The following is a 16,987-nucleotide window of genomic DNA, read 5'->3' as shown; positions in this document are numbered from 1 at the left end:
ATCTTTCTGGCAGCCATATTTTTCCCAACAATTTGCTTAAACTTATTTCGTCCATTTTGTCCCTTTCACTCAAATCTCCATGCTTGATCGCATTATGACATAAAAGGTTTCAGGGAATTGTTACCCAACTGTCTTGTGCTTAGAACAGAAGCCATTAGAAATAGTAGGGTTTCTAGTTACCGAACCGCGTGGCGCGAATATAGGGAGTGGAGTCCACTAGTAATCAAAGTATCCAATTAACGAGAAAGTTCTTAGCTGTACACTGGATTTGATTGGTCATTGATTTGTTAAATCATTTTTTGACTAACAGAGAATCTTGCTGGAATGTCTTTGGTCAATTCACTCCAGCTAAGCTGGTTTATTAGGGTTCTAGCTTAATTCAGGTTTTACTAATCTCGGGGCTTTAATTTCTTGGTCATGGTGGGGAAGCAAGAATGCGAGATTTTTTTTTTTGAATAAATTTCGAATAGACATACCTGTAGTCTTGTACATGATATCTGTCGTATTAGTCAACATTTTTATGATATCTGTCTTATTAGTCAACATTTTTATATGGGTTTTTTATTCCATGATAAAGTGCTTTCTTAAAAAAGAAAAACAAAAGGAGGAAACAGAGAAAAACAAAAAGGTTATAAGGTGCATCAGACTGTAAGTAATCTGTGTACTGTACACAGATCTTTTACTATAAATCTGGGAACCTTCATTTTTTTTTACCAATTAACAGTTGGGGTGAGCTACGGTTGCGGTGGAAGGCAACATTTATGCAAAGGTTACGATTAGGCTGGCTAAGATATATTTGAGTATCAAAATCTTGGATTTAATGGGATGATCGGTCACTTTATTTTTTTCTAAGGTGAACCTCTTCTACTTTATTATTTTCAAATTGATCTTTTTTTTAAAAAATTAGCATCATGTGTGTGTATATATAAAATAGTGAAATAACACAATTTGTATATGTTATGATTAAATAACACAACATTTAAACTTGTCATGGTAAATGTGAAATGTAAAAAAATATATAAAATAAACCTACATAAATTACAATAAAAAAGAGAAAAAAAAGATGTCAAATATATAACAACGCTCCTATTAAGACATTATTAATATTTTGAAAAAGATCTTGATGAGATTAATTTGTTAATACCAATAAATATCACCACCAATTACTAAAGTGAGCTACTCACCACTCTTAAGTGACAAATACTAGTAGCTATAAGTAACTTTTTTTAGTATTATTAAATTTATTTATTATTTTTTTAAAAAATATTAATGATATTATAATCAAAATTTTAATGTGTTTCTAAAATCAATTTTTTTTTTTAATCGCTCATCGTCATACCCATTAAAGTTTTTAAATGGTGTTATTAAGTAAAGATACCCCTTCGAATTGTAAGAACTATCTTAGCTTCAACCCTAAAACGTTTATTCTTGATGCTGCGGTGGTAGCTGGAAAAGGGGAAAACTGCAAGGACATCGTTTCCCACCCATTCTCCATCTTTAATTGCATAGAACCATGGATTTGTGTGGCCAGAACGATACTGACAACCTGCCTACACTTCGAATTCAAGGCAGGAGACGTCGTTTTTACTAGATGCTTTAACCTTAACTCCAGAATCCTTTAATTGACAACTCAAAACCAAATCAACCATAAAACTGTGTGGTAGACATGAATTGATTATAGAAAAAATTCTAAAAAGAGGAGAGATTCGGGTTTCCTTGTTCACAGAATGTGCATTCCCTCTTTGTTGTGGAACCATCCCAGCTTTCACATCCCCGGTGACGTTACATGCTTAAGAAAGATGCACAGTCCAATCTGCTGCCTGGGAGAACCGTCCAAAAAACAAATAGATTATGGAAGAGCTAGCTAATAATTTGCTCCATTGAAATCTCATCCGCACAACGCATAAATAGATTATGGTTCAACTTGTGCTTAGAACATCTGTGCTTATGTTTCTGAGATGAGATTATGATAATGATGATGATTTAAAATATTTTTTTATTTATAATCTGCTTATGTTTCTGAGATTATGATAATGACGATGATTTAAAATATTTTTTTATTTATAAATATATTAAAATAATTTTTTATTTTATTTTTTAAAAAATTATTTTTAGCATTAGTATATCAAACAATATAAAAATATATATTTTTTTTAAATAAAAAATTTAAATTTAAAAAAAAAACTGATTTCAACCGAGTTTCCAAATATAGCTTTACTCCCACACACCTTTTCTCCTAAACTCGAAGGATCTCTCTTGTATTCATGGCAGGCATGAGCTCATCGCATCTCCTTGACCTTCAAATATCCTTGTACATTCTGCAACACCTTCATCACATAGCATATGAATTCAGAACAGCTAATCAATTTCATGAACAAAGCATGGGCACATGTTTGGGCTGATTTTTTTTTTTTTTTATCAACATCAGTGTAAAAGGAATATATAAAATACTATACCGATATTATACATGTAATATAATACCTATAGCTATATAGCATAAAAAGAAACAATAATATTATTTTAAATTTATTATTTAATAATAAATAATATTAACATTAGTATAATAGGATCTTGCATTAACAAATTATGCTTATATTATATAGAATTCAGTTTTATATTAACTGAGAACCATGCTTATATATTAATCTATAAGTTTATATAGATATATTAAAATTAATTCAATTTAGTAATTTAATTGAATGTTAGGGAAAAAAGAGAATCCTTTGTTTGTTTTAGTTATATTCTTCGAAAGCAAACAAGAAAATTAATTCAATTTAGTAATTTAATTGAATGTTAGGGCAAAAAGAGAATCCTTTGTTTGTTTTAGTTATATTCTTCGAAAGCAAACAAGAATTTGTAAGAACCCTTGTTGTCTATTGCCTTGTCAATAACCCCACTCGTCAGTTTTGGATTCGTGACAGCACGGAATTGCTACAGTTAGTGAATATAGCCTCACCACTTCTTTTTGTGAAGAACAGCAGCAAATCTTGAGGTGTCGTATCACACTTTGATGAAGAGATATGCCTACTGATAAGCATTCTCAAGATAATTTACATGACAATCACAAAATGACAAGGGGAAAAGGCCCCTTCTTGATCTTGACTCTCAATTAGTTGAGATATGAAAGTGAGAATATGTATTCTGTGATTCAACTGGATCGCAATCATCAAACTTAGAAATGAATTGCAGAGGCTAAAATAAATAGAAAAGAATTCCCCAATCAACAGAATCAAATGACATTATTTTATTGATATCGTCAATCTTGGTGCCTAAAACAGGTTACTGGGCAGAGAGTTCATCATCTCAAATGCCATTATTAATTTGATATCGTCAATCTTAGAACCTAAAACAGGCAATAGGCAAGGATTTCGTCGTCTCAATTTATAGAGGTCGTTTTCTTTTAAAATTGACAAAATCAGTCCCAAAAAGCAACCCCTTGGAAGCGCACCGGAACAATTTCAAAGTTTCTTCGGGATACGCCAGTATTTATCTGAAAAAATCAACAGCAACAATAAACTATTTACCACTTTCATTATAGAGGAGAGATGTAATTAAGAGAATCTGATTACAGAGCACTACCATATGCACAGAAGAACCTAGAGTATGACCTAGTGCCAAAACATGTCACCATATAAAGTCGAGAGAAAACAATAGATTCTACTGTCCTTAAGGTGGGACAATTGGGTATTGCAACAACTTACATGAGGTATAGCAGCCTAATTGTTTTGAAGATGGACAACCACATCACTGCTGAACGGAAAATGAGAATTTCGCTTGAAGTTCCCATTTTGAGAATCTCCTCATGGAAACACAGTATAATCTTCACATTTGATACCTGAACCATATCCATGCTTACCGTGAATGGATGCATTGGAATCTTCCATTGACCATTTTTCCTGAGAACTTGAGCTGCACTTGATGTGGAGTTTTTGGGGAAAAAAACCCCTTGATAACAATGTTATAACATCTTAATCAATGGACATTGTAAGGGTGAAATAGGAGTCCATGCTTTGTCATGCATTTCTGCAAAGAGAGTTATTGACTCATGGACCTCTTACTCTTACAATGGCCATTGTTCAAGATGTTATGACTATGAAGATCAAACGCATAACATTTTCCAACCACTGTATCTTAACTCCTTTCTATGCTCATTCGCTTCTCTTTGCAAACAATATCCATCCATCATAACATTGTAAATTTAAATATTGACATTAGCATTCAGAGTTTCATACAAAATGGTTAAATGCCAAAACAGAAAAAACAAAATCAAATGCCAGGGAGCAGGGGCAGGGGCAGTTAATGAAGATGTTTATAAGTATACGCATCATGCACGATTCCTAGCAATTCCATTTGTTTTCACAAAGAATATGCAGATAAATACTGTTCCTTCCTCACAATCAACCCTAATAATCCACCAAATTTCACCATTAATGATCCAGGATTCATACAAATCATCGGATAAAATGACATTATGGTCTCATCAAAACTGTTGTAATTGGTTTTACCACCAAATCATTTTTTTCCTAGCAAAGAATATTTAAGCCTCATGCTAAAAGCAGAAGCAGTGTAAATTTAGGTACTGGAAGATTCAATTAGAGAAACAAAAAAGTTAGCAATACCCAGTTGTTGTCGAAGGTTAAAAGCCGCTGCAGAAGCCCTAATGGCGGCTCTCTTGTTCCCTCGCTGTTCCTACACAGATCAGTAAAAAAGGCTGCATCTTGTGTGTCTGGTTTTTATACTGGAAAAAGATGCCCTCCTCCCAACCCATAAGTTCATGACGAAACAATAGCCTAAGAAGCCCATAAAGGCTATCAAGGCCACCAGGGCGCCAGACCAAACTTTTTTTTAAAAAAATAATAATCAGAACTACAAGTATATATGTTATTTCATTTGGGTTCTAGCAAAGAAATACACTCAGATTTTAACCTAATATATATTACACTCATATTTTATTTTTTGTACATGTATATTTTTTTCACATGATCCGCTTGTCAGTTACATTTTTTCGAATTGTTTGATGTATTTTTATTATTTTTAGATTCTGTAATTTTTTAAAAAAATTATTGGCTTTTTTTTTTTTGAGAAATAAGAGTGTTTATGGTGCTCCAGAATGGTGTTTAAGGAATCTAGTTTTATGCATTTAGGGTGTTTTGCATAGTTATGGACTGCTTTTAAAATAAACTGTAATTTTTTAGAATTTTAAGTTTCTATTATTTTTGCATTTTAAAAATATATTTAAAAAAATTAAAATTTTTATTTGCTTTAAATTAATATTTTTTTAAATTATTCAGATAGGCTGATATCAAAAATAATTTTTAAAAATAAAAAATATTTTAATATATTTTTAAATAAAAAACACTAAAAAAACAAATTATTGCCACACTTACAAACACATCACAAATTTTAGAAGGCCGTGGGATAAAAAAACACTACTTATATTGAGATAACACAACCTTCAAACATTTGGACAGATGATCCAAAGGTTCTACATCCAAGCCATAGAGAATGCTTTGCAACATCTTTAAAACAGCATCATATGCTTACGCTCAGGGACATTAAGCATACGATGCAAATGTGCTGCCTACTATCCTGATGCAAATGTCATCTTTCATTCTTCTTGGGAGCTTAAAAGTTAACTACTCATTTTTGCCGCATACACAATAGACATGGCAATTCAAAGAGATGCCTAAAAAGGAGTGATGGCAGAAGAACAATTCAGGAGAAGGCCGGTGAATATGGAAGAAGAGATTCGCTTTTCCGTGCAATCCTCAGCCGCTTGACGCTTTCTACAAGCTCCCTGTCAATATTTTTAAGAAAGAGGGACTCGCTAAAAAAATGTGTCTTGTATAAGGTAGAGAAAAAACATGCATAGATAACAACAGTGGATTAAGAACTTGCTTCCAAGGAACATCACCAACGGTCCTCCAATTCTCCTCTCTGTCCTTGTAGAACAGGCAGAATTCAGACCCTGCTTGGAACAGCCTTAACCCAGATGCAGATTGTCTTCCTGGAACAACGAAGCTTAATCATGTTATCTTTGATTCTGAAAGAGAGGGGGGAGAATGGGTTCGAACGTGTTTTTTGGTACCTACCAAACATCTGTTCGAGCTGAAGTGCGAGGCTTGAGTAACCACCATGATCTAGCATGCATAATTTCCTGCCAACAATCACCCCATCCATGTTTACCTTCACATAAGCCCAGCTGTCTTTGCTCTGAAATCCCTCTGCCTCCTTGTCAAAATCTTGTGGAGTAAATCTATTGTAGCTTGCAGTGGAGTGTTTTAGTGGTGGGTTTGCCTGAGGCCAGTCCATCAGGTCACCATATCCCTCCAGGCCTACCACTGATATATGTACAAGAAACTCCAGTAAGAAAATTCAGATTGTAGTTATCAAAAACAGCAGAGAAAATGTTCAGCTTTTTGAGGCTCAAGCTTCAATTAAAATGAAATTCATTTAGATAAGTAGAGACGTTCTACATCATCCCAATTTAGAATTGACATACTACAACAATTGCTAATCAGATCTTGTCACTATTAAGTTGAGGCATAACTATCCAGAATCATTTAGTATTACTGATTATATCAAAAAGGTTCTCCATAGTAATGAATAGCTCTTTCCACTATAAAACAATTTTTGTGTTCACAGCAAGATCTGTGCTAGCGCAGAATTTTCATTAATTCCATGGTGTTTCGTCGATGATTTTGTCAACATCCTTTCTCCACAAATGCTACTTGTATAGCAAATCATGTCACTGCCACGCTAACTTCATGAAAGAGTTCTTTTACCTGATGACTGCTGCAAAAGCTAAACAAAAATTAAAGAAAGGAACAAGGGGCATACGATGTCCAGATGGATGATAAGCTTCAGGCTGCAAAGTTCTGAGACTGAGACCCAGATCAATAATACCATCATCTTCCCTGGGCTGATAGTAAGTAGAGTGAAGAGCTGGAGGATTTAGAAGGAAGCCTGATGCATTAGAATCCATCGGATTAATATTGCAGGATTAATGAGTGGAATGAATGCTGGTAGTCAAAACTTAAAATTGTGTTGATTTGCACCCGGTAGGAGAACCCATTTATACAATGAATTCTGCAATGACAATTGAAAGTAGAACCGGGCTCCCGCCAAGTAGACAAGCAAGTTTTCTCCCATTATTAATCATTGAGTGGTGCTTATCTTCTTGTGTTACTCTGATACTACCAACATGCAAGTACACAAGGAAGTTGCTGAAAAACGGAAAAACAAGGGATGGCCTAAGTGATTGTAACAAAAGTTGGTTTGGATTCTGCAACCCGACATTACAACAAGGGTTCTGCTTTTCAGGTTGGAAATCCAACGGTGAGCAACTAGTCAGTGACTGCTCAGGATTGAACTGCTGGGTCCAACACACAAGTATGAAATTATGTCGCTTGTTTCTTTCTTTTAAATTTACTACAACTTTCTTAAAAAATGGAAAATGTACTGCTAATAAGCAATATTTTGAGTTTTCGACAGCTATCAGCATACAATGCCTTTGTGCACATTGTTCCAGGAGCAGTGGTTGCAAGTTGCAATAATGGAAATCGGCACTTCATTATTTTTCCCGTGCCTGTGTGGAAAGAAAAGTAGTGTCTCGTGTTCAGGGAATAAACAATCCCGTAGAGATGTAGTTTTGGCTTGAGTTCCCGTTCTTGCTTTTATTTTTTTTTAGTTGGGCGGTCTCTCTCAGATGACAGTACAGCTACTCTTTAGGGGGGACAACGATCCCATCGTCACCCCTGATCCCACTCTGCTTCGCCCTTGCAGAACATCGCTGTGTGGATGAAACCTGCTTGCCAGCATAGGATTCTTCTTAACTAGACTGTAAAAAAGGGGTTGCCGTTGAATTAGAAGGATCCCATAACCACTTTGTTCTTTGGAATACAAAGAATCTTGATTATTAATTCCTCTTCCTATTAGCAAAATTTGAGGTCTGATTCCTGCTCAGGACTGTAAATGAGCCATGTTTAAGTTGACGAGAAGGATGCTCACGGTTCATAAATCTGGAATCTGAATGCACTAGTCTTGGTCTTCCAACTTTTTGGTCAAACCACAATTCGTCTTGGAACCAAAAAAAAAAAATCACCTGAACATAGAAATTAGTTCCAATGCTAATTGGTCCGATAACAATCATATCATGGTTGTTAAAATATTTTTTTTATGTGATATAAAATATAAATGTTTTTTTTTTTTTTTTATGTGATATAAAATATAAATGTAAACTTGGATTATAAAAATTGAATTGTAAAAATTAATTATATATTGACAACTCTTAAATAAAAAATAACAATATAATGTAATTAAAATAAAAATAAAATAAATAATATAAAATTTCAAATACTTTAAAATATATAATTTAAATAAAAATTTATATATAATTTAAAATTTTCACTGAATAAAAATTAACATTCTTAAAAGAAATCCATATACTTTTGCCACTAAAATCGTGCAAAATATTAACTTTCAAGTTCCATCATTATTTTAATTTATTAGTATTTGGACCCACAAAAATAATGGTCCCATGAGAGAGAGTTGAAATTGATTTACTTTCACCGTATGTTTTAAAAATCTATATATTGCAGTTATTATTAAAAATACGTTTTTTTTTAGTATTTTTTATTTAAAAATATATTAAAATAATATTTTTTATTTTTTAAAAATTATTTTTGATATTAATATATTAAAATAATCTAAAAACACTAAAAAAATATTAATTTATAATAAAAAATAAAAAATAATTTTTTTTAAAATATTTTTAAAATACAAAAATAAACAAGCCACTCCTACACTAATATATTTTCACTTTCTTCTAGAGATCAGTCCATGAATGCTGAATGGGTAGCTTTGCTTTCGATTCAGAAATTCCAAACTCTTCTTCTAGACGGAGAAGCAACTCTTACTAATCCAACTTGAGAAATCAAGTTCAGGAAGCAACTAACAAGCTCAATTTACTTCACCAATCTTTAAAGGTTTCAAGAAACAAAGAACAGGCAAAGAGGCTTCTACATGCATTTTACTCTGCAGAAGATGCCGCCGATACCTTCCTTGTAAGAACACTACCCTTGCGAAGGCAGAAACTGAGGGGTTACAATGAGACCACATGCAACCCCTTAGAGGCTTTAAAGACTTCTGGATCCCATTTCTGTTTACTGTTGAAATCAAGATATCCATGTCTCTCATAGAACATGATGGTTGCAATAACATCATTTTTGGGTCAAGCTTACAAGATGGGAACTGTCTAGAATCCAAGGAATGAGGGAACAAGAAGAGCAAGTTCTTCTTATTTAGAAGCAGGTAAAGATGATGTTGATCTTGGTCATCAAGCGAAGGATTTGGCAGAGCACCTAATCTGCACGAACGAAAACATTCAAGCTGCTACTCATGAATTTTTTTTAAACTCGTAAATGGATGCAGAATCATGCATTTGATTGAGTTTATCAATATTGTACAAATCAAATCTGATTGTACTTAGATTTTGATTTTTTAATTCAAATTTACAAATTAGATATACGTTAATTTGTAAAATTATACGAATCATGATTTTAATGATGATGATCTTTACCATCAAACCACAAAGGAACATTTAGAATTGATATTCTTTTTTTTTCTTTTCTGCTTTAAATCAAATCCTTGGATAATTTTTGCTTTCAATTCCATTCATAGGTTAATATAATTATCCTAGAAGTAAAGTGATTGTCAGTATATGCATGAGTAAATTAACACAAAAACGAAGAAATGAAATAAAATGCTTTGTTAATTTTAATCTAAGATTTAATTTCTTAAAACAAAACGATCATGTTACTTCAAATTCAAATATTTTATAAGGACAGGGGCCAGGCACAATTTTCACACGCTTGTATATGCAAGACAAGGAAAAATTTCAGCTCACACAAATGAAAAGAAACCAGCCACGAAGAAATGAAATAAAATGCGTTGTTCTTTGTAATTAATCTGGCATTTAATTTCTTTGAACAAAATATTTTTCTGATGATGTGTTCAAAAATCTATTAATCATATGTGGAACCAAAGAAAATTAACACGAGAACTTGATTTGAAAAACGCAAAAACAGATATTGAAAATTATTATTGAACCAAGATTTGAGCAGGTCACTCGAGCTTCGTTCTCAAGTTCCATAAAAGTTGACTGGTAATAGAACACTATAAAGAAATCAAAGAAATCAATCTGCTTGCAATTCATTTCTGGAACATGACATGCATATTTTGTGTTGCAGTATAATTGTTTTTTAAAATATTTTTTAATCCTGCAATTCATTTCTGGAACATGACATACATATTTTGTGTTGCAGTATAATTTTTTTTTTAAATATTTTTTAATTTAGAAATATATTAAAATAGTATATTTTTTATTTTTAAAAAATTTATTTTTAAATCAATACATATTTAAAATTATAAAAAAATGAAAAAAAAATATTAAAGCCAATTTTAAAAAAGACTCGAAATTGAAACGCAAAAGCAATTAGATATGTAAGCCATTATTTGAGACACTCTTTATTTGCCTGAAACACGCTTCATTTTTCCAATATTCGAAAAAAATTGAAAAAAAAACGAAAAGAAAACAAAATAATATCGGTTTTGCTACAGGACAAGGAGGAAACGAAAGAAATGCATGCCTGATGTCTCGGTAAATAATAAGATACCTCGTCATCCCAGCTGAACTTGATCTACAAGAATTCTTTTTCATTATATCATTTGACCATGAACTACACGAAATTGAATGGACGGCGAAAAATGAGCATACTTTTAACCGAATCTTTCCTGGCCTTAATTTCCTATTATAAAACAGGATCAAAAGTCGTATAAACTTCATTCCTTCCCTGTGTTTAACTTCCAACCAACACCGGCAATATTCAGTGCTGGAAAGCTTCACCAAAGATATGAACGTGTGCTTGGCATTGAATTAAAGCTGGACAGTGTTTAAATCAAAGAGGGGAATTTCAAGCCTGTAGGAAAATAGTGTCTGCAGCTACTGCAAAGAATGCCATGGGTAATGAAGTTTCATTTGCTGGATACTCATGTCAGGTCATATCTGCTAAGAAATTCAATTATGCAAGGATAAACTTGCTCCACTGCCTGTGAGGATTGAAAGGCATATTACAACACAAAGCACTGTGAAAAGAAACTATCAAACAAGATGTTACGCATTGCTGCAGTTATGAACCACTTACCAGTCTCCCCCCCACCAAATCATAATGTGCATAGTGAGGACCTCCAGGTTCTCCAAACACTTTGTAGGTGGCCAAATGCTCAGGGATGAGCTTAACAGTTTCTAATGCATTCAAATCATTATGAGAAAGAAGCAAACGATAGGCATGTATGGAAGACATCTAAGCAAGTACTGTAGTTCACACACCTTCAACAGCTTCTGGTGGGCATATGAGATCTCGGTCTCCTGCTATGGCTAATACAGGTACTTTGTTCTTATGCAGATGATCCTGGTAGAAAAATTTACCACTCCTGTCACACAAGCCACCATTTTGAAAAGCTGTTGTAAGCTGTAAAATAAGTTTTGCGGGTATGGTACCTGCCAGTAAAAATCGAAACACATATTTACAAAATAGTAAAATAGAGATGATAAAAAGAGGGAAACTGACTTAAGATGATCAAATAACAGTTTCAGATTAACAATGGAAAGTCATCCATCCCATTCTCAAGTGTGTATGGGGGTGGGGTGAGGGTGGCAAACAAAGTCTGTACAAATCAAGTTATTAAACCACCAGCAGTAACCGCATGCCAGTGCTTGTGAGACAAGCTTAAAATTATAGCCTGTATGGAGACAGATATTGTTTTGACGATCAAATGCATTTGAATAATGGAAAATAGAAAAGGAAAGAGAAAAGATGGGTGTGTTAAGTCAACAATCGTTCATTGTCAAAATTGCTTCTTCAATAACAATCCCTTAGATTCATCAATACCAGATTTCCCTTTTACCCCCCTACTTGGAAAAGCGTATCTCCCAGGTCAACTGCATTAAATTGATACTTCTTTAACCCTCGAAATCATTTTGAGGCAGGTCAATGGTGTCTTGAACAACATCCCACTCTTCGTAGGGCCATGTGTGCTGTTTTGTATGTTTTAAACATGGTTCATGAGATTTTCCTTATAAAAACAATATTGCAAAGCTTTCCTCTTTCCTTAGAATCCCTGCCCGGTCTCATTACTTAATAGACGGATGTTTTCACTGTTGAGCAGATCCCTTCAACTAACCCACTCATTTTCCCATAGATCTATACTCATCAGTCAACATCAATACCGGAACCTTCTCCATTTATATCTGGGCCTGAGAACAGTTGTGTAATTATGGGACATTTCAACATGGCATGAATGAGTCAGGATTGCAACTATGTCCTGTATGCATAAAATATAAATTTGATTTTCCTCTGAGTCCATATCCCTAATACACTTTTACACTCTCATTTTCATCAATGTATAGCGCCAGTGGAAATATTTATTGATTTCCAACAATTCCATACTAAATCAGTGGTTACTGTTCTCTCTGTCCTCAGCCCATCACAATAAAGAGAATTTGTCATCACCTTACATGACAGAAAAAAGCAGGCTCGAATCCCCATTGATTTAACAGTCTAAACAGAGCAAATATGTTCACACACAGAAAGAGACTAAACTGAAATAGAAAAGAACAGTAACATTTTTGCTCGATAGGAAAACTGCACTCACAAAAGTTGTTCAAGACAAGCTTTTCCAACAACTCTGGATGCATCATGTCCTGTGCTGATATCAAATCATTAAGCCAAGACAAGACATAAGGAGGGCGGGTTGAAAGAGGATATGCTGCTGACAGCATTGCTCCCAAAGGAACAACAGGTACATTAAGAGCTTGAGCAGGGTCTGCCTATTTGTCAATAGTCTCATTAGTAGTATCTTAAACAAGGGTATTCCTCACAAGAATTCAAAAGTAGACAGCTACATCTGACCTAGATAAACAAAAAGATGATGTGCAGAATTTGTTTTCAACTTACAAGTGGCAAAAGCAATTTGAGTCTCGATTTTGAAGGTGTGTAGTTGAGTGATGAAGCTAGAGTACCAATAGCAGCCAATCCAGAGTCTCTTCCTTCATAACCTTGAATATGATAAACACGAAATGAATATTATTAGTAAAATTATCACACATTTATTTCTTTTTGTATTCAAATCAGAAAATAAAAGAAAAAGGAAACCAGGAGATGGAAAGAAGACATTGCTTCAATTTTATTCCAAGGTTAGTAAATCTTGCAATAAAGGTTAACCATGTTTTCAATAGATAAACTAATTTAGTACATGTTTAATAGACGCAATCATTATTCAATGAAAGCATGGGAAACATCAAATACATATTTTTGAACAAGTGTGGTTTCAGACATTCTCTAACTCTACCATTGAGCAGAACATTCTGAAGTATACATATTAAACATGCAGTGTCAGTAGTTTCACCTTCACATCAACTCCAGAGTTCAAAATACGGGAAAGAGCTGCATTGAATTCTTTAATTAATCTTATTCTTAAACGGACCCAACATGAGTCTTAAAGTACAGAAAAAAAAATAATTTGCAAATATCACTACCATGCAGCAAGTATCCATAAAGTCATCATGTTCAAATGTAACATGTAATGGTGTAAATTATTTAAACTCCGAAAGCAATTGAGGGCGTGTAAGTGCTGTGTGAAGAATCCAGAGGCTGTCATGAGACATTCAACAAGGTTTTTTTCTCTCTTTTCTATTTTTCTTGCATTGTAATATTTCTTTGGTGACTTTATGCAGCTAAAGCTGGCGACAAACAGACTTAGGCTTCATAAAAGTCAATGATCATCTCCACACAAGCTAGCATTCAATTGTTAAAGATTTAGAAACAAGATTAAATGTCTACTAGAAAAGGAAAAGATACTCAAAATATAGATCATGAGAAATAAAAGATAATGCTACAGACAGAGGAATGCACCATCTCTACAATGTTCTGATCCATTTGATCTGCCACCTCCAGGGTGAAGATTTTAGGAGACACTTGAGAAAGCTTCATGTTTTTTCATCTGAAAATTCCTACTACTACATCCAGTTGGCAAGTTACAAAGAACTTGGATACTCAAAGATGATCACCTGTCCCACTGAACTTAGTCTTGCTTTCATTTAAAACTTGGACTGGCCTAGTATTTGGGTTATAGGTACTCCTTGTACTTCTCTAATTCCTTGGATACGAGAGAGAATCTCAGGCCCTTCACCAGAAATACTCAATCATGGTTTAAACTTCAAACAAAGATTCTAGCCAGAAGTCTGGTCCAAATTTTTTAACATTTGTAAATGCTAGATACACATTTGAGGCTTTAGATGAGCAGAATTTTTTTTTTTATTGATTGGAAGATATATTATGAGACTTGCATGAGCGACTATAAAGAATATTTTAATGTGTTGGAAAAGCAAGTCTACTGAACCCAGTAACACGGAAACATGCGTGCTATGTCCCTTATAAGCAGAAGAGTTTACAGTTACATGACACGCAGTGAGTGATGGTAACTTACTGCATCGTGACAGCATTGCATAGAGCAAGATACCTCCCATGGAGTGTCCAATAGCAAGCAATTTACCATCCTTTGGCTTGGTTTGGGCCCTTATATACTCCATCTACATGGATGAAGGTAAAGCTCATTAACGCAAGAGGAATCACCAAGAATTGTTTATAACCAAATTTCAATGATCATGGTAAAAACAATTATTATCAAAAGGCTAACTGCAAAGACAGAATGGTGCATAGAGTCTCAGCAAGATAAAATGTCACCTCACCGCCGCAGGAACATCCTCTTCCAGGTAATTATCGAAGTCCCAGTCATACTTCACAATCAAGTCAAGTTGTTTCTGGAAATCTTCTATGGTTGATGAAAGACGCTCTTGCAAGTCAAACAACTGCGGAGAAACAGATTTTTGACCTTCCTCGATAACATTAACCAGCCCTTGACTCAGATCCCTGAATTGACCAGCAATAGCTGAGTTTTGTCTTGCTTCTAACAAGCTCAAAAGCTTTCCCCTTATCTCGTTCATGCGTTCAGATAATTGAGAATCTTCTAAGATTTTTGCTATCTGATCGACTAGCTTTGCAAACATAATCTTCGATTGACTTTCACTGAGAAAGCCAGAGAGTCTCTCAGACAAACGCATGAAGATTTCTGTCAACTTTGTCACTTTTTTTGATTCATCCCACACAGTTACAATCCCTGCCAGATGTGGGTCCTCTTCAACAAAAGAAACCCTAGAATCTGACACGGGACTGGCAACCTTACTTGGCTGCTGGTCTGTAGACAAAGATCCATTTGCCATACTCTTAGTTACAACCTCCATCTGCTCAGAGACTTCATGGGCAGCCTGCTGAACAACTTTGGGAGTTGATCCCTGTACGCTCAAACCAGCACCCCGAACCTCAAGAATCCACGTCTCAAATCCCTGGCCAGACATGTACCGTGCAAAGGAAGACTGCAACCATGAAACGAACGCAAGAGGATAAAGTGTTGCACGGTCGGAAAATACAAAACATGCAAACAAGTAGAATTAATTTGAAGACCCCCCCTATAAAGAAGAACAGAACAAAATAATAATTCAGCGTTTGCTGGAACAGCAAACCCCTGAAATTTAAACCAAGCTCAGAAGGTAAAACCTTATTCACTGTGTCAAGCGATTTGAAGCAGTTAGCATTTGAATAGGAGAAATTCGGAAAGGTCAATCGTAACTAGAAACGTTCCAACATTTTTTGGATAAATTTCGCATTGAAAGCAGCATAGACTACAATCAAAAGTATGCTGCTACGTGCTTTACTAGATAATGTTTTGCATAAATAAATTAACTATTGCAATTAAATCACATGCATCTTGCTTGAAATGGAATTAAAAATGACTTGCAAAGAAGAGAGTTACCCCAGGTGAGAGATCGTAACCAATGGCATTAGTCCCGAGTCCAGACAATAGCAATAGCGGATGATTCCTAGGAGGCGCCTGTAATCAAACAAAAAAATGATTCAAAAAGGTAGAGGACTATAAACGAACTAGAGCATGAAATGTAGACTAAGTAGGACCGACCTGAGGAGAAGGATAGTAGCGCCAGAGAGCGGGACGCCAGTCGGAGTTGGAGACGGAGACATAGTGGAGCTCATCAGCAGTGCAAATCGGAGGCTTCTCTGGAACCCTGACGACAGGTTCAGTTGACTCGGAGGAGAACGCTCTCGCTCGGAACGACGTGGGAGTTGAAATCCTACGGTACGATGATAGTAGTGGTCGTGGAGAAAAAAACCACCGCGCAGAGGAAGCGGTGGCGCGAGAGAGGATGAGATTGGGATTGATGAAGATGAGATTGGCTACGTGTAGGGCGGAACGAATATCTGATTGGATTGTCGTTGCCATTTTCTTTTTCTACTGTATCTTGTTTCGTGTTTCTTCTATGTCATTTGATTTTTAATTAGAAAAGCTGTTGGAGTTGGTTGTGTGTTTTTATGGCCGGTCTCGGATGTTGACTTGCTTTCGCTTTCGCTTTTGCTTTTGGTAGATTTTAATTGCAGTGTTAATTGTTTTTAAAAATATTTTTTATTTAAAAATATATTAAAATAAAATTTTATTATTATTTTTAATATGTAATCTAAAATATATAAAAAGAATTTAAAACTTTTTAAAAAACACAACCAACCGCGGAACAAACAGGCTCGCCGGTGCGGCAACGAGGATCAGAAAATGCGGTGAGGTGGGGATGGCTGGTGGTGATAGGGACGGGGTTCTTTTCTTTTCTTTGCCTTCCCTTCTCTTGCGATTCCTATCATCTTTGCTTGATCGCTTGTCCGTTATCTCCGCTTTTGTCGATGTGGGCCAGAAGAGTCTCCCAAAGCCCATGACGTTCACCGTTCTGCAAACTTTTACACAAGATAAGAAAAAGATTCCTCCTATCCCTTCTTTTGCTCCTCTGCAAATTTTAATTTAATTATTT

At 34.7% G+C, this 16,987-nt stretch overlaps 2 protein-coding genes and 1 long non-coding RNA gene across 4 annotated transcripts; all 3 read right to left on the bottom strand.

Moving 5' to 3' along the window:
- Positions 1–3,220: 3,220 nt before the first annotated feature.
- On the bottom strand, positions 3,221–4,715 carry LOC105135534 (uncharacterized). Its single transcript, XR_844193.1, has 2 exons — positions 3,702–4,715; positions 3,221–3,490 (listed from the first exon to the last, which is right to left on the bottom strand). It is a non-coding gene; the product is annotated as an uncharacterized LOC105135534 (long non-coding RNA).
- An 833-nt stretch (positions 4,716–5,548) lies between these two features.
- On the bottom strand, positions 5,549–7,309 carry LOC105135533 (auxin-responsive protein IAA32-like). Its single transcript, XM_011040445.1, has 4 exons — positions 6,841–7,309; positions 6,093–6,341; positions 5,899–6,007; positions 5,549–5,797 (listed from the first exon to the last, which is right to left on the bottom strand). Exons 1-4 carry the CDS (start codon positions 6,983–6,985, stop codon positions 5,716–5,718), a joined length of 585 nt encoding a protein of 194 aa, XP_011038747.1. The 5' UTR covers positions 6,986–7,309; the 3' UTR covers positions 5,549–5,715.
- A 3,266-nt stretch (positions 7,310–10,575) lies between these two features.
- Positions 10,576–16,491, bottom strand: LOC105135532 (uncharacterized). 2 transcript variants are annotated; one of them, XM_011040444.1, is made up of 9 exons: positions 16,093–16,491; positions 15,931–16,008; positions 14,810–15,493; positions 14,581–14,650; positions 13,017–13,117; positions 12,715–12,889; positions 11,390–11,560; positions 11,205–11,305; positions 10,576–11,109 (listed from the first exon to the last, which is right to left on the bottom strand). In XM_011040444.1, exons 1-9 carry the CDS (start codon positions 16,411–16,413, stop codon positions 11,050–11,052), a joined length of 1,761 nt encoding a protein of 586 aa, XP_011038746.1. In that variant the 5' UTR covers positions 16,414–16,491; the 3' UTR covers positions 10,576–11,049. The 2 variants fall into 2 exon arrangements, with proteins under 2 accessions (XP_011038746.1, XP_011038745.1); XM_011040443.1 differs by having other exon boundaries at positions 14,548–14,650; positions 16,093–16,490.
- Positions 16,492–16,987: the final 496 nt, after the last annotated feature.

The sequence above is a fragment of the Populus euphratica genome, unplaced genomic scaffold (assembly GCF_000495115.2).
Source record: "Populus euphratica unplaced genomic scaffold, PopEup_1.0 scaffold123.1, whole genome shotgun sequence".
Lineage (NCBI taxonomy): Eukaryota > Viridiplantae > Streptophyta > Magnoliopsida > Malpighiales > Salicaceae > Populus > Populus euphratica.
The sequence above is the reverse complement of the archived record's forward strand: the minus strand, read 5'-3'. Positions and strand labels throughout refer to the sequence as shown.

Coding starts and splice junctions, on each gene's coding strand:
- LOC105135532 (XM_011040443.1), bottom strand. CDS start 16,413: ATGGCAACGACAATCCAATCAGATATTCGTTCCGCCCTACACGTAGCC. Junction 15,494..15,930: donor GTTACGATCTCTCACCTGGG/GTAACTCTCTTC, acceptor TCATGGTTGCAG/TCTTCCTTTGCACGGTACAT. Junction 13,118..14,547: donor TGCAATGCTGTCACGATGCA/GTAAGTTACCAT, acceptor ATCATATTCAAG/GTTATGAAGGAAGAGACTCT.
- LOC105135533 (XM_011040445.1), bottom strand. CDS start 6,985: ATGGATTCTAATGCATCAGGCTTCCTTCTAAATCCTCCAGCTCTTCAC. Junction 6,342..6,840: donor TTATCATCCATCTGGACATC/GTATGCCCCTTG, acceptor TACATATATCAG/TGGTAGGCCTGGAGGGATAT. Junction 5,798..5,898: donor GTTGGTGATGTTCCTTGGAA/GCAAGTTCTTAA, acceptor AAATATTGACAG/GGAGCTTGTAGAAAGCGTCA.